Below are 21,301 nucleotides of genomic sequence, written 5' to 3'. Positions count from 1 at the left end.
AGTTCTCAGGCCTTCAGACCCAGACTGGAACTCTGCCATCTGCTCTCCTGTGTCTCCAGCTGTGCACTACAGATCTGGGGCCTTTTCGGCCTCCAAAACTGTATGAGCCAATTCCTTATTATCTATCTATCTATCTATATTTGTATCTCTATCTATGTCTATAAGGAATTGGCTCATATAATTTTAATATATATTATATATTATATTTAGAAGCAGATATATAGATGGCTTATGGTTTCTATAGGTACAGATATATAGGTAAAATCATCTCTAAATCTATATAGATATAGATCTTATTACATATCTATATATACTATATATTCTATCTATAAAATATATGTAAAATATATATATATATATCCTATTGGTTTTTGATTCTGTTTCTCTGGAGAACCCAGATTAATATATCTGCTAAGCTTCACCTAAATTCCTGACCTTTAGAATTGTGAGAAAACAAAAATAGATGCTATTTTAAGTTTTGAGATGGCTTACTACACAGCAATAGGTAACTAATACAGTGAGTTCCAAGGATTACACTATCTATTCCTCAAGACAACCCTTTGAGGTTGGCACTGTTTTAATCTCCACCTTCCTGATGAAGAAAATGAGGCATGGCGAGGCAGAGTAACTTCCGCAAGGTCACAGGCCTGTTCAGCAGTAGAATTAGTTCTTGAAACCTGGCAGATTGACTCCAGAGGGCACACTCTCAAGCACTGTAACTGACTCCCTTCTGCAGTACTGCTTTAATACTGCTGATGAATTCTCTCATTCTGGAAGGAATGGAGTCCCCAATTATAATTTAAATGATTCTATGAGTGTTTACTAGAAATTTCTGGACTTCCAGAAATTGTCCAATTTTAACTCTGAAATGATTTTTCAAAAAAATTCTTTTTTAATGGAAATGCAACATACATATAGAAAAACACAATAACCATAAAAACAGAGCTTAATGAATTGTCACAAAGTGAATACACTACCCAGATCAAGAAAAGCATATCACCAGTGCCTCAGAAGCCCCTTCATGCCCTCTCTATCACTATCTCTCTTCTTCCCTCCTCAAATTAAACTACTATCTTGACTTCATACACCATTAATTAGTTTGCCTGTTCTTGAATTTGATTTAAATGGAACCATATAGTATATATTCTTTTGTGTTGGCTTCTTTCACTCAACTTTATGTCTGTGACATTCGTCTACGCTGTATATAACAGTAGGTCATTATCATTGCTGTATACCAGGGTCAGCAAACATTTTCTTTAATTACTGTCCAGACAGTAATTATTTTAGGTTTTGAGGCTACATACAGTCTGTGTTGCATATTCTTCTGTTTCTTTTTTTTTTTGTACAATATTTTAAAAGTATTAAAAATAAAAACTCTTCTAAGCTCAAGGGCCATACAGAAATAGGCCATAGGCTAGATTTAGCCCAGGAGCCAAAGTCTGCTGACTTCTGCTATATAGTTTACCATTTGTGTTAGTTATCTCTTCCTGTGTAACAAATTGCCCCAAAGCTTAGACAACAATAAATGCATTACTGATCATGGTTTCTGTGGGTCAGGAATTTGGGAGTGGCTGGGCAGGTGGCTCTGACTCAGACTCCCTCATAAGTTGCAGCCAGGATGTTGACTGTGGCTGCATTCATCTGAAGGCTTGACTGGCTTCCCCCAGAGTGACTGATCCAAGAAAGCCAGGTGGGGGTGGGATAGCTCTTATAACCTAGCTTTGCAAGGCACATCACTTTACACAGACCAACCCTGGTACAATGTAGGCATATGCTACATAAAGGTATGAATAGGTTGACTGTCACACCACTGTGGGAATATACCACCTTTATCATCCATTTCCTATTGATGGATGTTGGGGTTGTTTCTGGTTTTGGACTCATGAATAATGCTGATAAGAACATTTCTGTTCATGTCTATTAGTGTACATATGTACACATTTATGTTGGTTACCCGTAATGATTTCTGTGACAGCAGCTGGTTGTTTTTTCTGATGTTCTTATTTGGCTTTAAAATGTTTCTTTGGGGAATGTGAGGGTAGTGTTCAATTATGGTAATATCTAATAATCTCTAAAAATGTATATGCAATGCCAGAAATTATTTTTTCATTACTGGCTTGATCTAGCTACTTGGGGGTCTGTAAAATTAACAACTACAGTATACTCTATTGTTTTATTCCCTTCCTGTGGTTTGTTCTTTTAAAGGAGGAAAAAGTCAACAATAATGATGCTTGTGACAAAAGAAAAATTAATGACAATACAATTTGCCTGCTATGGATAAGGAGAAACAAGAAAAGGACATATGATAACAGTAAAGAGAAACAACTTGCATTCATTGCATGTTTGCATAAAAATCTAGAAGGCGAAGAACAAAGACAAGGTGAATAGCTGTTGCTGCATTTCTCAATTTGTCGATATAAAAGATTAATGTTTTTAATGTTCATGCCCATGTCCAAATGGGATCTCTTTGGATCATTCCAGTTTCTGCAGTGGCTCTCTAGCTGCTAACTATGTATTAAGCTTAAATGTGTACCTAAAAATCAGCAAGATAGGTATTTAGCACTCCTAATAGTAGCAGATTTTCTTGCATTACACAGGATACACATATAACAGGGGATTGAGAAAGTATAAAATTGTAATTAAGCAAAAAGCAATAATATAGGGCTTCCCTGGTGGCACAGTGGTTGAGAGTCCACCTGCCGATGCAGGGGACATGGGTTCGTGCCCCGGTCTGGGAAGATCCCACATGCTGCAGAGCGGCTGGGCCCGTGAGCCATGGCCACTGAGCCTGCGCTCCGAGGCCACAGCAGTGAGAGGCCCGCGTAACATAAAAAAAAAAAAAAAAAGAACAATAATATAAATCAGCAATTCATGATTGGGTGCGGACTATGCTGAGTCCGATGGCAAAATGAAAAAGCCCCGCACCCTGGTTCCTAAACCATAAGTATGAGAGTTGGACTAATGGCCAGCCACCTCCAGAGCTTCCACTGTTTCTTAAAGCACTTTAGCAGGGAAGCGGCATATAACATAGATACTGATCACGCATTTTCCTTGGTCCCTGCATGTCCACACTAATTAAAGCAGTTTGCCTTCACCTGGAAGGAACAGCGGATTGACATGGTTGACTAGGGGATATGTATAGTCATCTTCAATTTGTCACAATCCTATTCACAGGTAATTGGATCTTCTAGGAGTAGAAATGCAATTAGTCCACTAAAATAATGTCATGATAACCATGAAACATCAGTGAAAATTATTTTACTGGGAGTCACCCGGGACCAGAGACTTACAGCCAGTGGAAGTTCCTCAGGGCTGGTGTTTTTGAAATAGTCTCACCAAATCTCAGGGAAAACTACTATGTATTCCCCCTTCAACAAGTGAATAGGCTAATTGGATTCTGATGCTAGTATATCCCTTTTATGGGAATCTTGCTGAAGTTCATATTTAGAGGAAGTAATAAACATTGCTGTCTTTGAATGGGGTCTGCTTTGGGAAAATCTACTCCAAAAAGAACTGGTCGGTCCTTTGGTTTCTGTGTCTCTAATAAAAACATAATGTGGTGGTGTCAGTGATTACTATAAGCAGAGTTTGGCACCATGTAAAACCCAAAGAGAAAAAGAAGTGACTGCTGGCTTTCTGTAGTAAAAAATACCAGCAATTGTTGAGCATTAGCCACTTTTTTTTTTTTTTTTGAGAGAGAGAGAGAATGCCTAGCCTGTTTTTAGGCATTGGCTTCTACCAGACTGAGAGCTTGGTTCCTGATTCCCACAGATTAAGATCAGTCAAACAGAAGATCATAATGTAAACATAATAAAACAATGAGAAACAAGTCACCAAGAGTGAGAAGCAGCAGAAATGACAGTAGCAGAACTAGACTTGAAAAGACGCTGATATTGGAAGTGTCAGATATAGAATACATAGTAAGTATATTTAATATGTTAAATATAAAAAAAGAACATGTTTACATAGGAACAATACACTATGGAAATAATTAAGCAAATTTGAAAAACAAATATTGCCTTGATTTCTCAAATGCAAAATAAATAATTGGAAATAGGAACTCAATGAACAGTTAAACCTCAGCTTAACTAAAAAGATAATTATTGAATGGTAAAACATTCAATAATTATCTAGCTAAGAAAAATAAATCTCCATAAATTTTAAAAGACTGAAATCATACAAAGTATGTTCTCCAACCAAAATGCAATGAAACTAGAAACCAATAACAGAAGGAAATTTGGAAAATCCACAAATATATGGAAATTAAACAACACTCTCCTAAATAATCAGTAGGTCAAAGAAGAAATCAGGGGAGTGATTAGAAAATACTTGAGGTGAACAAAAACGAAAACATAGCATACCAAAACTTATGAGATACAGTGAAAGCAGTGCTCAGAGGGAAATTTATAACTGTAATTGCCTACATTAAAAAGAGGAAAGGTCTCAAACCAACAACCTAACCTTCCCCTCTAATAAACTAGGAAAAAGAAGAGCAAAGCAAATGGAAGAAAAGAAATAAAAAAGGTTAGAGCAGAGATAAATGAAATAGAAAAACAATAGAGAAAATAAACAAAATCAAAAGTTGGTCCTTTGAAAAGGTCAGAAAACTGACAAATGTTCTAGTCTGATGAGAGAGAGAGAGAGCCAGAGAGAGAGAGAGCCAGAGAGAGAGAGATACGGTGGGGAGAGAGAGGATTCAAATTCTAAAATCAGGAATGAAAGTGGAGACATTACTACCAACTGAGTTTACAGAAGTAAAAACTTCTGTAAGTTTTTACTTACAGAACATGAACATGAACAGTTGTATACCAATAAATTAGATAACCTAGATGAAATGGAAAAATTACTAGAAACACACAAACTACCAAAAGTGACTCAAGAAGAAATGAAATATCTGAAGAGAATTATAACAAATAAGTAGAAACAATCAATAATCAAAAAATTTTAACAAAGAAAAGCCCAGGACCAGATGAATTCTACCAAAATTTTAAAGAAGAAATAATACCAGTCTTTCTCAAACTATTCCTAAAAATAGAAGAAGAGGGACAATTGCCAACTCATTCTATGAGGCCAGCATTGTCCTGATACCAAAGCAAAAGATATCATAAGGAAAGAAAACTATAGACCAATATTCCTTATGAATGCAGTTGCAAAAATCCTCAACAAAATACTAGCAAACCAAATCCAGTAGCATATTAAAATGAATTTTACCGTGACCAAGAGTGATTTGTTCCAAGAACACAAGAGTTGTTCAACATATGAAAATCAATCAATGTAATACACCATATTAATAGAATGAGGAAAAAAAAGCCCCACATGATCATCTCAATAGACGCAGAAAAATCATTTGAAAAAATCCAATACCCTTTCGTGGTAAAAATGTTCAACAAACTAGGAGTAGAAGAGAACTTCCTCAATCTGATAAAGGGAATTTGCAGAAATCCCACAGCTAACATCATACTTAATGGTGAAAGACTGAAGACTTTACTCCAAAGACTAGAAACAGGACAAGAATGTCTGTTTTGCCACTTCTATTCAACATTGTACTGAAGGTTCTAGCTGGGCAATTATGTAAGAAAAAGAAATAAAAGGCATCAGGTTGGAAAGAAAGAAGTAAAATTATGTTTTTTCACAGATGACATGATATTGGATTATGATATGACATTGGATTAGGCAGTGGTTTCTTAAATATTCCTTCAAAAGCACAAGCAACAGAAGAGAAAACATAACTCAGACTTCATTAAAATTCAATACTTTCATGCATCAAAGGACATCATCCAGAATTATCTTTGGGAGAAAAGTTTGCAAATTATATGCCTGATAGAGGTGTAGTATTCAGAATATATAAAGAACAGTTAAATCAAAGGATATTAAGACAAACAACCCAATTAAAAAATGCGCAAAGAACTTGAATAGACATTTCTCTAAAGAAGAGATGCAAATGGCCAATAAGCACATAAAAAGATGTTCAACATCATTAGTCGTTAGGGACATGCAAATCAAAACCACAATGAGATACCACTTCACACCTGCTAGAATGGCTGTAATAAGAAAGATGGACAATAACAAGTGTACATGAGGCTGTGGAGAAACTGGAACCTTCATACAGTGCCCATGGGAATGTAAAATGGTGCAGCCACTTTAGAAAACAGTGAACCTTAAAAAATTAAACACAGAGTTACCATATGACCCAGCAATTTCATCCTAGGTATATATTCAAGAGAACTGACAACACATGGTCACACAAAAACTTGTACATAAGTGTTCACAGCAGCATTGCTCATAATATCCAAAGAGTGGAAACAACCCAGATGTCCATCAACTGATGAATGGATGAACAAAATGCGGTGTATCCAAACAATGGAATAATATTTGGCCATAAAAAGGAATGAAGTAAACGATACATGCTACAACATGGATGAACTTTGAAAAATCTTATGCTAAGTGGAAGAAGTCAGACACAAAAGGCCACACACATAATTTCACTTATATGAAATGTCCAGAATAGGCAAAGTCACAGATGGAAAGTATGGTTACTGGGGGATAGAGTGGTGGTGGGCAATGGGAAGTGACTGCTAAAGGGTGTCCTCCTGGGGTGATGAAAACGCTCTGGAATTAGATAGTGGTGATGGTTGTATAATTTTGTGAATAGATTAAAATCACCGAATTATATACTCTAAAAGTGAATTTTCTGGTATGTGAATTATATTTCTCTACAAAAAAAAGGAAGAAAAATGGAAGTGGATTAAATCCTCCTAAGGAAATGATTATAGATAATATTGATGTAATGGTATATTAATTATATCAATATTAACATCAGATAAAATAAGCTTTGGGGCAAAAAATTAACATAGATAGGGTCACTTGATTATGATAAAAGCCTCATTTTACCAGAAGATACAGCAATTTGAAACCACCATGCACTCTGAATCTCAGCTATCACCACTGTACTCAGGTGGCTGTCCATTTCCAACCCCAGATGACTTGTCAGTCATAAATGGGGCTGGATGGCCAGGTTGGGGTCCTCAAGCAAGCGAAATACGGGCAGGTGCGTAGCTGTACCAGACTCCTATCATACCTAGAGGCACAAGGGCATAACGAGATGGAGTCATCCAGACTGGGGGGCCTACAAAATATGTATGACCCACCACAGATAAGAGGACTACTGAATGGTACCAGCTCAATGTCCATCAGTCCCTCGGGACTGCATCTTCACCTCTACTACTGGGAAGAGAGGGGAGAGAGTAACCCACAGGGTTCATCATTAGCAACAAGAGAAGAGATCAGGAGCCCAGGGAACGGATTTTCTCTTCAGGATGTGTGAGGCTAGCAACCAGATGTCAGGATTCTGAGTGCCTCCCCCACCCTGTTTTTCCCCACATGGTGTCCCCATATTTTTTCCTAATTACAGTTAAAGCAGTTATTGTTTATTGAGTAGCTACTATATACCAGACATATTGTACTAGGCACTTTTAATGGATGTTCTCACTTAATCCTCTAATAACCCTATGGAAGAGGCATTAGCATCATTGTTACAGATGAAGAAATGGAGGATCTGAGAGGTTAATGGACTTCTTTCAAACCACGCAGCATGTTTAGTGGCAGAGCCAGAATTCAAATCCAGGTCGGTCTGCCTCCAGGGTCCGTGGCATTTCTGCTTCAGTCTTTCAAGAGAAAGGGGTTCATGTGTTGTCTTTCTGGAAAAGCAAGGAGGGTGTAACATGGGAGACAGTGTCCCACTATGCAGCCGGGACCCCTGAAGGAAGGGAACCCTGGAGGCTGAAGAGGTTGGTGGCAGCACTAGAAAGGAAAGAGAATAAGCCTGTAGCCAGGAACAGAGAAAGCGTGAGAATTGGTGTGGCAACTAACCCAACAGGGCCCAAGATGCTCTGTGACATCCGTAGAGCAGACACAGTGACTGTCATCGTGAACACACACACACACACACACACACACACACACACACACACACACAGAGGAGGGCTGTTCTTTGATATGGACCATCCTGTCAGAAGGCACGGGTGATCATTGTGAGTAGATAACATCAACTTACAGAGACACTGGGGGCGGGGACGGTCCCATGTGCCATCTCCCTGGCAGCTGAGCACCGGGGTGCCCAGGAGGTAGAAGCCGTGGTTGCACTGGTAAGACACGGCGGTGCCGTAGCTGAACGTGTGTGGGACGCTGGCGTGGATTTGACGAACGCTGTTTTCTTGGTGCCCAGGATCTGTACAGTTGATGACTGCAATGGAACGGGATGATTAGATGTAGAGACCTGGACGTGAGGATTTTCCTACGCTTTTAAATGAGAATTCCGAAGTCCAAACAGGCACGTATTTCCAGTACAGCAAAATTTCCAGACCAAGACAGGCTACACAAAGGAGATCCTGCCTGGGAAGGTGAGCTTGTCCTGAGGCTGCTGTACTTCTCCCCTCACCTTGATCACCTGGTTAAGGGATTCATTCTTCCATGTCCAGCTAGACATCACCTCCCTGCAGAAGCCCTCCCACCTCCTCCCAGACTGGTTAACCTCTCCCTCCTCAGTGCTCCCGGTACAAACCTGGATCGCTCCATTGTGATTTGTTTGAATACAAGAATCCCTTGAGGGCAGGGATGCCTCCTCTCTGTGAGCAGATCCCTGATACAATGTCTCCCTCAGCAAAGCTGTGGAAGGTGGGTGGGCTCTTCTGGAAACTGTTTTAACCACGTTTATGAGTATTTCAGGGGGAGATTAATCCTGGGGGATAAATTTGACTTTTAAATCCTGAAGTGTTTCCAAAGCAGCTTAACTCAAAATCGAGTGAGATTTGAGAATAATGACCATATTATTCATAACCCATGATGTGTACTTTAAAAAAAAAGTAAATAATTTATTTATTTTTGGCTGCATTGGGTCTTCGTTGCTGCGCGCGGGCTTTCTCTAGTTGCGGTGAGCGGGGGCTTCTCTTGCTGCGGAGCACAGGCTCCAGGCGCGTGGGCTTCAGTAGTTGTGGCTCACGGGCTCTAGAGTGCAGGCTCAGTAGTGGTGGCTCACGGGTCCTGCTGCTCTGCGGCATGTGGGATCCTCCCAGATCAGGGCTCAAACCCGCATCTCCTGCATTGGCAGGCAGACTCCTAACCGCTGTGCCACCAGGGAAGCCCGATGATCTATACTTTTGCTTTCAAAACACTTTCACATCCATCATTTTACCTGAATCTCATATGCATCATAAGGGGAGCAGGGCCAGTACTTAAAATCTTTGATAAGCTTTTCAGGTGTGAGCTGTTTTAACTTCTGATGAACCTCTCTGAGGCTCAGAGCGGTTGGAGTCACAAAACAGGTAAGTAGCCTTTATTCATTCATGTTGTTTATCGTGATATACTGAGTGCCAAGCATTGTGCTGGGCAGTGAGGATATGACAGAACTTACAGTCTGGAGTAGGGTTTCTCTACCTTGGTACGAAGGATATCTTGGGTTGATAATTATTTATTGAGGGGGCAGTCCTGTGCATTGTAGGATGTTTAACAGCATCCCTGGCCTCTGTCCACTAGATGCCAATAGAAACCCTCCAGTTGTGACAACCAAAAATGTCTCCCGACATCTGTCCCCTGTTGGGACAGGGGAGCAGATAAAATCATCCCCAATTGAGAACTACTGGTCTAGAGAGAAAGGGACAAATGAACAATCATCCTGTTTGATAAGTGCTCTGATAGGGACAGCAGAGAATGTTCCGCAAGCACAAAGCAGAGCATCTAGCCCCGTGCAGGGGGTGGAGCAGGAAAGGCTTCCCAGAAGGAGGCTCTTGATGACTGGGTAGAAATCACCCAGACAAAGAGAGGGTGGGAGGGGACAGAGAAGAATGCAGTGGAGGAAACTGTGTCTGGTGCCCTGGGGGGTTTATGGGCACAGGGCACTGTGTGAGGACTCCGGAAGAGGTTCAGTGTGGCTGGGACCCGATGCAGAGCTGAGGCTGGGGGTGGATGAAGTGGAGAAGAGTGGGCTGGACAGGAGGCTGGGCCAGGTCTGTGGGCCCCGTTAAACCAGCAGAGGAGACTTTTATTATCTTAAGGGCAGTGGGAAGTCTCTGAAGGTGTTTTAAACATGGAGTGACTTGATCAGATTTGCATTTTAGGCAGGTCACTCTGTCAGAGTAGAGAACAGGCTGGTGGGGAGAAGGAGCAGAGGCCATCATTTCTAAGGATGTTACCCCAGCCGTCTGTTTCCAAGATCGGCCCTTGAGTACAGCACCCCGGGAAGGGGCTGGGACGGGGGGCGGGGGAGGGGAGCTGAAGTTACAGGACAGGACCTTGTGTTGGGGAGACAGAGCACAGTTCTTGAGGAGAAAGGGACATGGCATAACAACACCCCAAAGCATCAGTTCTCAGCTCCTTCCTGCCTGGATAGGTGATGGAAGGAAGGTCAACTCAAGGTCATGACAATTTCCCCTGTGTTCCCTAGAACCTTGTCTCACTCAAAATGGCACCTTGAAATGTTGAGAGGAATGTTACTTTAAGGTTAGCTGTGAATATATCTTTAATGATTTTAAAACATCATTTGAAAAATTTGGTTCTTTAATATCAGTTACAAATGACTTGTGACACTGTACAGCCAATCGCCGTGCACCCCCAAACACCGCGAGGAGGAGCTGTCATCTGAGGGAGTCTCAGTCCTCACACCTTACAGCTGTGAAGACTTGATCAACCTCCAGACCAGGGCTGGCCTCGCTCACTGTTCACTCTGTCTGACTCTCCATTCAACCCTCGGCTAGCCCGCCAGGCCACTGTTGGGTGGAGGCAGACAGCTCCACTGCCCTTCATTGCTGTGAGCAGCCTTTAAAAGTTTTAGAAGCTATCTCCTAAATAGACTGAATGGGGCTGGAATATCCTCTACGCAGAGTCTGCCTCTTGAGTCCGTGGTTTCATTTCTTCCCTCCCCCTTCATCCCAACCCCTAGACTGTTGGCTTTTTAGTTTTCATTTGAACCCTTGTGGTTGTTTTTCTTTCATCAAGAATGGGGCTCTATATGATAATGGTGAACTATTGGGTCTACGAAATGTAAACAGAAGATGGTTTTCCATTTCTAGTTTGAAAGATGAACGTCCTTTGCTTTCTTTACATAACCAGTGAAGAAATTTGACGTGGCTGTATCTAGGGGTTGAGAAAGCCCCCATTTATGGTTCTTTTCTGTCCCAAGTCTTCCCCATTTGGTCAAAGTAGCACCACAATGGAATCCACTGGATTCCGCTTGTGGGTCACAGACCAGAGATGGCAGAGGTACTGGGGGTGGGGGAGGGGAGAAGAAGGGTGACTCACTTCGGCAGGTGGGCAGCACGTCGCTCCACTGCCCGCTGGCCAGGCACTGGGACCGAGCAGCCCCCTCAGCCACATACCCAGGGTTGCAAACAAACTTGACCACATCGTTGAGGTTGAACTGGTTGCCCTGGGTGAGGCCGTTCATTGGGTTGCCTGGGTGTCCACAGGTAATCGCTGTAATCAGAACAGAAGAGAGGTAAGCCCTCCTGTTATTCCATATCCCCCAAAGTCCATCCTCTCCTCACCTGGCGTTTCTCATACCCATCAGTGAAGTTCAGCCTTAGGTCTAACTTTAGTCTCTTTTGCTGCAAAATTCTGCTTCCCTGAAATCAGCATGTGGACATTCCCTTTTCTTTGAAGGCATGTCCACCGCTTGGACAACACGAGAGAAGTCATTCTTGGACTTCCACAGGGTGTTAGGTTCACAGCGTCGTTCTCTGTCCCTCCCGCCTCGTTTCCTCTCCCTTATCCCCTGGCTCCCCAACTCCACTCTTCTTCGCCAGATACACTGGTGACTACCCCTCATGTCATGCAGACCCAGCCTAGTTCCTGGGCCAATCTGGATGGAGCCAGAGTCAATACTAACCATGCCTGCGTGGAGGGACTGGTCACTCTGACAGACCAGTGGGAGCCAGAGCTCTTAGTGGGGGCACAACCCTTCCCCCACTCCTTCCACGTGAAGGGAGTTCAATTCATGTAATTCCTGGCCTTTCTTTCTGCTCTCTTCCTTACTCTGCCCCGGGTAACGTGGAGCGGTCCATCGTGCAATTTGGGAAGAATAAAGGCTCAGCCCTGCCTTCCTCCTCTTGGGACCCGGCGGCCCGTGGGCAGCGCTGCTCTGCCCCACTCCTCCAGAGACAGGCTCTCCCCAGCAATGGAGCGATGCCCGCCCCAGTGCAGTGCTGCCTCTGACTGTGTGTGAATCCACCCCGTTCTGGGGTTTATCTAGCAGATTCCACTTGGCTCTCACATTAAGCTATGGGTTCCAACTTAGTCTTTATCAGGAATAAAAGTGATATTTTGTCTTCCACCTATGACTCTGTTTCCTTCTGTAATTTGTTCAACCCTGGGCAGGGAAGGAAGAGTGTTCTGGTGCTTGTAGGGTTCAGGCTTTCCCCGCTTCCTCCCAGCAGTGGAGTTCACTCCACCCAGCGGCGCTGGTCTCTTCGAGTTTTCTTGAACCAGCAAGTTCCCGCCCCAGAGCCTGTGTACTTGCTTCCCTCTTGGCTGGAACATCCCTTGGTTTCTGCACTCACATCCTCCGGTGCCCCCTCAGGTGTCACTAGCAGAGAGGCCTTCCCTTACGACCAGATAAACAACCTCCCCGGTACTGCCCAGCCCCCTAGCCCAGCCCTGCTTTTCTCCATAGCGGTTGGCACACTCTGCATGTACTTCTTCATGTGTTCATTGCCTGTCTCCCGCTACCTGAATGGAAGCTCCTTGGGACAGGGACTCTGTTTCGCTCCCTGCTGTATCTTTCGGGTATGTATCAGTGCCTGACACACAGGAAGAGCTTGATAAATATTTGCTGAGTGAATGAACAAATGAGTGAGCCATGAATGGATGGATGTCTGACTTCTGCTCTGCTCCCTCATCCCTAGTTCTGTTGAGTGCCTGCCTGGTACCTAGTCTCTTTGGGTTGAACTCCCACTTGATGGCTTTGAGGCCTCTCCCTTGGTTCTGGATTTTTAGCTGTGAGCGGTTGAGGAGCCATGAGGAATGCTTTCTTATCCCAACACTTGGATTTATGAGGACCCCACCCCAGACCCAAATGGTATGGACGGAGGTCGGGGAACAAGGCCAAGTAGGACCCGCTTTTGGCTGTGGCCACGTCTGCTGTCTTTCTGGGCCCGTTCTCTTATGGAAATCCCAACAGTAGCATCCCTGACTCTAGCAGAGAGAGCTGGGCAGAGGCATGCTGTTATAACGGACTACAGGTGTTCAAGACTGCCCGGTGTGGCGGGACGAGAATGCACTAGGAGGCCAGCAGCCCAGGGTTTATAGTTCAGCTCTGTCTTTTCCTTCCTTTGGACAACTCACTCTACACCTCAGCTCCTATATCTGTAAAGTAAGGATTTCAATATGCATTAACAGGGTTGCTTTAAAAACAGATGCATACATTTGCTCTTCATTAAATGTTTACCGCGCACTAAGTGCGAGACACTCTGCTACATACTGATGATATACAAGGAGCTCAGGGGGCTCACTTCTCAGCCTAGTAGGAGAGCAGGCAGGGATGCAGGCCGTCACAACACCACGGCTGGTGCCGAGACAGGCCGGTGCCCAGGAGGGGCACCTATCCTCTGCTAGGGAGGGAGTGGTTAAGGAGGGTCCACAGAGGGCATGGCGTACCCTATGAGCTGGGTCTCAAGGCTGAGCAGGACTTTGCCAGGTTAGTGAAGTGGTGGGGGAATGGAGGTAAGCTTCGTAGGGTCTGTGAATCCCCCGAAATTATATGCAAAATATTGGGTGTTTGCGATCAGCTTGGGAGAGGATCCATTTTCTCACCAGACTCACAAAGGGTCATGACCCCAAAGGCTAAAATAACCACTTGTATAGAGTGAGAGAAGAGGGCTGAGGAGCAAAACCTTTGGGAGGAGTACCAGCGTCTGAGCTGCAGATTGACCGAAATGCCCGCAAAGGACACGGAGGTGGTCAGCAAAGCAGTAAGTCAAGCTCACAGGAGGTGGGAGTGTCACAGGCCCACGGGGAGAGTTCAAGACTCGTCAGATGGCCCAGAGCGCTCTGTTTCTCTGGAGAGCCCTGACGAATACAGGCGCAAAGGGAGAAGGAGGACACACCACTGGGAAGGAAAAGACGAGTTCTGCCGGACTGGGGCTTAACTGGACGTCGACCACATGCACCACTGGACCCAGATTTCCTGAGGGCCGAGACTACAGCACATTCAATTCATCTTTACCCACAACACCTAACACAGCACCTGGCACAAAGTAGGTACTAAGGAAAGGTTTCTTGAATTCGGTCTTACAGGCTGAGGGAAATTAATAGAAATGGAAGGTCCACAGTTCAGAGGAGAGAAGTAAAAACAGACTAAGCTTACTAGGAAGGCAGAAGGGAAGGAGGTCCAGAGACCCATGGAGGGATTAGCCTTGGGCCTCCTTCTAGATGGGAGGGAAGTGACAAGGACAGACGTGCGAGCCAGGGAAGCAGGAAGTGGATATTACCTGATGGCTTCTATTTTCTCTGCACGGTAGAAAGTGAGATTATATGATTAGCTAATAATTATTGGGGTCTAAATGCATTATTTCATTTAATCCTGACAACCCCCTGAGGTAGGCACCATCGTTATCCTCATAGGAAAAGAGAGTTTCAGAGGAGTCTGGGGACTTGTTCAAGAGGCACAGTTTCTAAGTGGCTTGTCTGAGTTCTAAACCTAGCTTCTCTGCTTTCAGGACATCTTCACTATTTGCTATTTGCTGACAAACAGAACACGGGTGTTCAGAAAGGAGGTGAAATTGTGAATCAGCTGTGAAATTGTGCAGAATGGACAAGGGAGCTGACTGAGGAAATGTAGATGGGCGGCTGGAATGTTCTGAGTCTGGTTGATATCGTAAACCTTGAGTCCATAGGTGATGGCAGCTAACACAGTACCTGCCACAGAGCAATCACTTGTTCTATTCCTCTTGCCGTCCTACTCCAGATACTTCCTAAAACTCTGTGCTCCAGGAGAGAATGGAGCTTGGTACAAGAGATCCTGGATTCTGTGATGTGACAGGGCGGTGGCATCACCGCCACCACCACACTATCATCACAACAGCAACAGCAGCTTCTGACCGTTTCACGTTATTGATTAATCCTCGCAATAGTCTCTGGGGTACCTGCTTTTCATAGATGAGGAGAGAGACCTAGTGAGATAAGCTAACTTGCCTAAAGCCACATGCTACGTAGTGGTAGATCTGGAACTTGAACCCAGGCAATCTAGGTCCAGGGTCCAAGTGTCCAAATGCTTTACTATACTGCCTTTCAGTAAGGACCAGGTGCAAAATTAAGTATCTTAGGTTCGGCAGACATCCTCCATTTTTTCAGACTCCAACATTCCCTATTATTGGTAACCCAAATCTTTTCACACATATTCTGTGTCAATTTCTTAAAGGCATTTGAATTTGCATTTCCTGGATTAAACCAAACATGTTTTGTTTAGACACATCTAGAAGGCTGACTGAATATAGATAGGTCTTCCTTTCTGTAAACCTTCCTTTCTGTAAAGCATTTCTTAATACTTAAGAAACTATTAAGACTAGTTTTCATGCATTGCTTGTTAAGGCTCATTATTTCATTGTTCCATCTCATATATGAAAAACCAAATGAAAAAGAATTAAAAACAAAAACCTGCCTTACAAAAATTAAGCACAAAACCTGCACTCTATATAAAGGCTCACTGTATGGAACTTTAGAAAGTGAAAATTTTTCCAAATTACTTCCAAGCAACTGAGAATAAACAGTGGCCATCTAAATTCCCAAAATGCAGACTAACAAGAAGAAGAAATAAAACTGTAGAAAGTCCAGGCCTGCAGCATAACTAGAAGACAGACAATGCTGTAAACTTTTAAGTTACGTGTAAGTAGAAAAATAAACACTAAACCCAGGGAGAACTATTTCTCATGCTTCTGTCGCAAGCCTTTGTAGAGAGCAAGGCTGTATGGAGAGGAGAGGAGAAGAGGGGAGCAGGGGAATATTGATCTAAAGTCACTGCTAGAAAGAGAAAGTCTATCTTAAATGTGAACATATTGAAAAAGGATCCTGGTATGTCAATGCACTGATTACAGGAAAGGGACATACAAGTTAACAACCTTTCCTAAATATCAAATGAAAAAAGAAAAAAAGCAAAGCAAAAAAAGCAAAGAGAACACATCATACAGAGAAAGAAAGAAAGAAATATGTGTATTATATTTTACACATAATAATTAAACATGACAGAATTAAAACCAAACATATAAGTTATAACAATATATGTGAATGAATTTGACTAACCTATTAAAAGAAAAAGATCTTCAAACTGGCTCAGAAGGCAAGGCCCAACTCTATGATGTATATAACAGACACATCTAATTTAAGTGATTCAGAAAGTCTAAAATAAAGGGTGGTTAAAGGTATACCAGGCAAATGGGCAAAGGATGAGAGCAGCGGGCATAAGCCTAATAGTATTAGACACAGTACAATTCAAACTAGAAAATACTAAAAGTGATAATGAAGATTTTTTTAAAGGCTAAAATCACCATTTGCAATGTAGATATAATAGTTATGAATATCTATGTACCAAATAAAGCAATTACTGTTACATAACAGAAACTACGGGAAATGTAAGAAAAAATAGAAGAACACTGATGAAAGAAAACTTTGAAACACAAATTTCAGAACAAAACAGGTCAGGTGGACAAAACTAGAAGTGAGCATACAGAAGACATAAACAACAAAATCAATAAGGCACGTCTTACGATTATACATAGAACTTAACACACTAATACACTTTCTTCTCAAATGCACATGGAACATTCATAACAACTGATCAAATATTAGGCCACAAAGGAAGCCTCAGTAAATTCCATGAAGTAGAAATATTATATACAGTGCAATCAATTAGAAATGAATATCAATGTAAAAATCCAAAAGGTCCTTCCATCTGGAAATAAAAACCACACACTCTCTTATTAAAAAAAACTTCTAGGCAAAAGGGAGAATTAATATCAAAATTACAGAATTTCTGAGAAATAATAAAACCCTAATTTTTATAATCTGTGGGGTATGATTAGAGCAGTGATCAGAAGAAATTTTATAGCTTTAAACACTTACATCCATAATAATCAATAAAAACGAAAGACTGAAAATAAATGAACTAAATTCCTAATTCAAAAGCAAGAAAATAAACAAAGAAGTTAATCACAAGGAAGAAAAAAATAAAGGTGAAAGCAATAGTTAATGATGCAGAAAACTGAAAACAACAGATGTAATTATTGTCTTTGAAAAACATTAACAAAACATACAAAAACCTCTAGCTAACCTAATCAAGACAACACAAGAGAAAGTCCACGTTGCACCTGAGCCCGTGACTAGGGAGAGTGGGTACCATACTTACGCACACAGAAAGGGGTCTTGCCTGACCAGTGATGATCCTGCTGGCAGATGCGCACAGACATGCCGATCAGGCGGAAGCCGGCGTTGCACTGGTACACCACGCTGCCCCGGTAGTTGTAGTTCTCCCCATTGATTTGCCCGTTGACGATGGGCTCAGGGGTCCCGCAGTGTCCAGCTTTGGTGGGATGTGGGAAAAGAGAGTAAATTGAAGAGGAGCTTATAGAAAATAAGGTGGGACTTGGTCAAATGAGGGGAGGGGGAGACATGGACGGTGGGGAAAAGGACCACCCATCGTTTTTCCCACCTCCCCCTGACTGCAGCATCCAGGACTGACTTCAGGAATCCTAGATGTGATAGAAGTGGTGTTGAAGACTTGGCAACCCCAAATCCCAAGGTTGCATTCCAAATGGCTACCCATCTCTGAGCTTTAGTTTCTGTGTCTGTACATGGGTAAGAAACGATCACTGTTACTGCCCTGCCTCTGGGAACGTCCCCCTCTTTTTCTCATCAGCCAGCATTTCCAGAGCATCGACTGCATGGGGGGCACCGTGGTCTCATTAAGGCAGTCAAAGCCTAGCTGTGAATGAGCTTATTTACAAAACAGAAACAGACTTACAGACTGACAGAACGGACTTATGGCTACCAGCGGGGACCCGGGAATGGGGTGGGGGTGGGGGGATAGTTAGGGAGTTTGGGATTGATGTGTACACACTGCTATATTTTAAATGGATAACCAACAAGGACCTACTGTATAGCACAGGGAACTCTGCTCAATATTACGTAACAACCTAAATGGGAAAAGAATTTGAAAAGGAATAAAAAAAATCTGGTCGTGTTGAAAATAACCATGTAAGACCAGGTGGCTCAGCTAAATTCATCCTTCTTTCTTGAGTGGCAAGGAACACAGATAATATAAACCTAGGTGAGTTATTTTTTTTAAATGGGGTTTAGGTAGAGTGAATTTCTCGTGTTTCCACTAGCATTTTTTGGCTCTGTTTGGAAATAACTCATGACTGTGTCTCTAACAGAGGCCTGAGACAGGGGGAGGGCAGTACTGTACACTCTGGAACAGACCGTCCAGTCTATGCTGTTGGGTCTGTGTAGCTGGGACCCTCCTTTGGAGTTGAGGGGTCCAAGAAAGGTGTGAGAGAAGAGAGAACTTTAGTATCTAATGTTTAGGCAGGGACTGGATTAACCATGGGGGAAATGATAACTCTGTCTTCTGTAAGCCAGGTTGCTTTTTATGCTTTTGTCATACACTGACATATTTTTGTCATAAAACAAGCTAATGACAAAAATATTTATTTATTATATAATATAGTACATATAATATTGTATTTTTGTATACATATGTATGTAAAATTTGCTGATATATATTGGGTTTGTCAAAAAGTTCCTCTGGGTTTTCCCCTAAGATCTTATGGAAAAACCAATAATATAAATGGTATTTTAGGTGTGCTGCAGGAATGTGTCTCTGTAAAGTGTCCCTGGAGGCGGAGACTGGGGCTTCACCCATCATACAAGGGCCAATAAGAAGGGGGTGTCTTTTTGATCAGAATGAGAGCCCCTCAAAGGTTTGTCTCCTCAGACTTGAAGTTCTTCTCATTCGTTTGGGCGCTCCAAGGGAAGCTTGTTCAGGGTTTTGCTTATGGTAGATGCCAATAGCTGTTTGGATTAAGCATTTTATGACAGTAGGTAAAACAGTTCAGTTCAAAGATTGGAATGCAGCTTTGGAAAGATCTAACCTGTCCTGAGGAGGGGAAAAGGGACAGGAGAGGTCCAGGGAGGTCACTTACCGAGGCAGCGGACTTCGGAGCCACTCCAGAGCCCGTTGGCCATGCACTCTCGCACCCTGGAGCCCACCAGCGTGTACCCGGAGTTGCAGGAGAAGATGGCCGTCGCTCCGTACACGGACAGGGTTCCGATGCGGTGCCCATTGGGCGGGATGGGGAGCTCTCCACAGGAGATGACTATAAAGACCACAAAATGCTCAGGAAGCCAGCCCTGAGAGACGGCCACAGAAGCCCTGCTGCTTCTGATTAGCAAGAATAATGACAAAAATAAGATCCGTTTAACCTACTCTAATGGGACTCTTGACCAGAATACGGGTCGCCACCTTGACTGCTGTGCTGTTACGCTGGGCCCGTGATCCTTAACTGGAGGTGTCGCCAGAAGCACCCGAGGAGCTTTAAAAATGTCCAGGCTGCACTCTGGACCCACGATTCACAATCTCTGGAGATATGGCCCAAGCGTGTGTATTAAAGAAAACCAAAACTCCTCAGGGGTTTTGGATGTGCACCCTTGTTAGGAACCACGGCGCCAGAGAGATGGCGACTCTGTGGTGTGCCCCTCGGCGTCCAGGGCAGACACTGCCAGGCACTGCCCTTGTGCTCTCTGCCGAGCCCAGCAGCAGCCCTACACTCGTTCTCCACACAGCACTGCGGACGGCCCCTGGCTGCACTGAGACGTGAGCGCCTTCATTGTAAGGAAGCTATGCCACGCTCGTGACTCCTACTCTGTCACATACATGGTTCCACTTCGGAGTCTGGACTTGGATGAACAAAGGTAACAGTGTCTTGGGTCATAGGTGTTGGGAAGATACCACTCCTCCTACCCAGTCTCAAATGTCCCCCTGTGCCCTGATAAGTGATCTCCTTCTGTCCCTTCACAAACACTTACTTCCTCTATCACATCTTTACTGATTCAGTAAATAGCATCAGAATATCCCTACTGGTGGATGCTGTGCTGACCCACTCAGACCCCCTTTTAGGACTGAAGGACTTCTTCCCCCAGCTGCTGGCAAACACCCCTTGCTGCGAGCCCTCTTCAGACCACCTTGGTTAAAGAGTCCTCCCACCTAAGGTCATGCTCTCTTCCCGGGGCAGCCTGCACCCAGTGTTTGGTCAGTGTGGAAGTATAAAGGCCTCCTGCCCTAACTTGTGACAATTCTGAAGGGCCACCAAGATTCAGAGCTCTTTGCAGGGTCAGCTGAGGCCTTCTCTGATACTGCATCAGAGATCACCTTCTCCATCTTCCCAGCCCCACCTCTTCTCCTCCTCTTGCCTCCCCTCACTCTCCCCTCCCCTTCCCTTCCCCAGGTGGTGATCCCAAGGGCATTCCCGAACAAACCTCCATCTCAGAGGTGCTTCCCAGGGACCCTGACCTTTGAAACTATCTTAAAGAACCAAAGAAAAACAACTTACAGTGGAGAAGAGGCAGGCACACATAGGTGGCCTGGTCCCTTGCGCTATATTCATTCCCCCTCTACACACTCCCATTATAGGTCTTATCACACTTTGTTATCCTTGCTTCTTTATTTGTCTGCCTCTCCAGTAGACTCTCAGCTCCTTGTAGGCAGGAACCACAACCTTTTCTCCTCATACCTCTACAATACCTGGTATGAATGTGGAGTAAATGAATTAGTGGATGCTCACCTGGACAGAGGCAGCTTTTTAATAAGATGACAAGATGCTGAGAAGTGCTTCCTTAAAGGAATAGGCCTCCCCCCAGCTCCTGGTTCTAGGCGAGTGATCAGAAGGGGGTTCACTGCAGTCCCTGGCTATACTCCTCTTCTCCCCCCCACCCCCAATTCAGCCCAGGTATGAGACGGCTCAGGGTGTAGGCACTGTGCCAAACTGGCCCACCCTGCCCTCCTGGGCTTACTTTGGCAGGTGGGCATAGAGTTGCCGAGGCTCCACTTGCCATTGGCCTGACAGCGGATGACCCTCTGGCCAGTGTAGTAATAGCCAGGGTCACAGATAAGCATCAGCTGGGCCTGGAACTGGTACTGCGTCTCAAAGATGAGCCTCCATCGGCCGTGTTCCACACTGATGCTGCTGATGTCGGGACAGGTCACAGCTGGGGAGGTAAAAAGCAGAGAGGATTAATAAATTAATTATGGAAGACGCTGACAACC

General features: G+C 43.7%; 1 protein-coding gene across 3 annotated transcripts in view; it reads right to left on the bottom strand.

Annotated features, from left to right (window-relative positions):
- The window catches only part of CSMD2 (CUB and Sushi multiple domains 2), a 672,138-nt gene that overhangs the window by 40,329 nt on the left and 610,508 nt on the right, over positions 1-21,301 (bottom strand). For all 3 annotated transcript variants that reach the window (XM_049694749.1, XM_049694771.1, XM_049694802.1), the window contains 5 exons: positions 21,049-21,243; positions 19,182-19,355; positions 17,387-17,560; positions 11,293-11,466; positions 8,054-8,242 (listed from right to left, as the gene is read on the bottom strand). In XM_049694749.1, coding sequence (XP_049550706.1) covers positions 8,054-8,242; positions 11,293-11,466; positions 17,387-17,560; positions 19,182-19,355; positions 21,049-21,243 — 906 coding nt within the window. The remainder of the gene's footprint in view (positions 1-8,053; positions 8,243-11,292; positions 11,467-17,386; positions 17,561-19,181; positions 19,356-21,048; positions 21,244-21,301) is intronic.

Source organism: Orcinus orca, chromosome 1, assembly GCF_937001465.1.
Source record: "Orcinus orca chromosome 1, mOrcOrc1.1, whole genome shotgun sequence".
NCBI lineage: Eukaryota > Metazoa > Chordata > Mammalia > Artiodactyla > Delphinidae > Orcinus > Orcinus orca.
The sequence above is the reverse complement of the archived record's forward strand: the minus strand, read 5'-3'. Positions and strand labels throughout refer to the sequence as shown.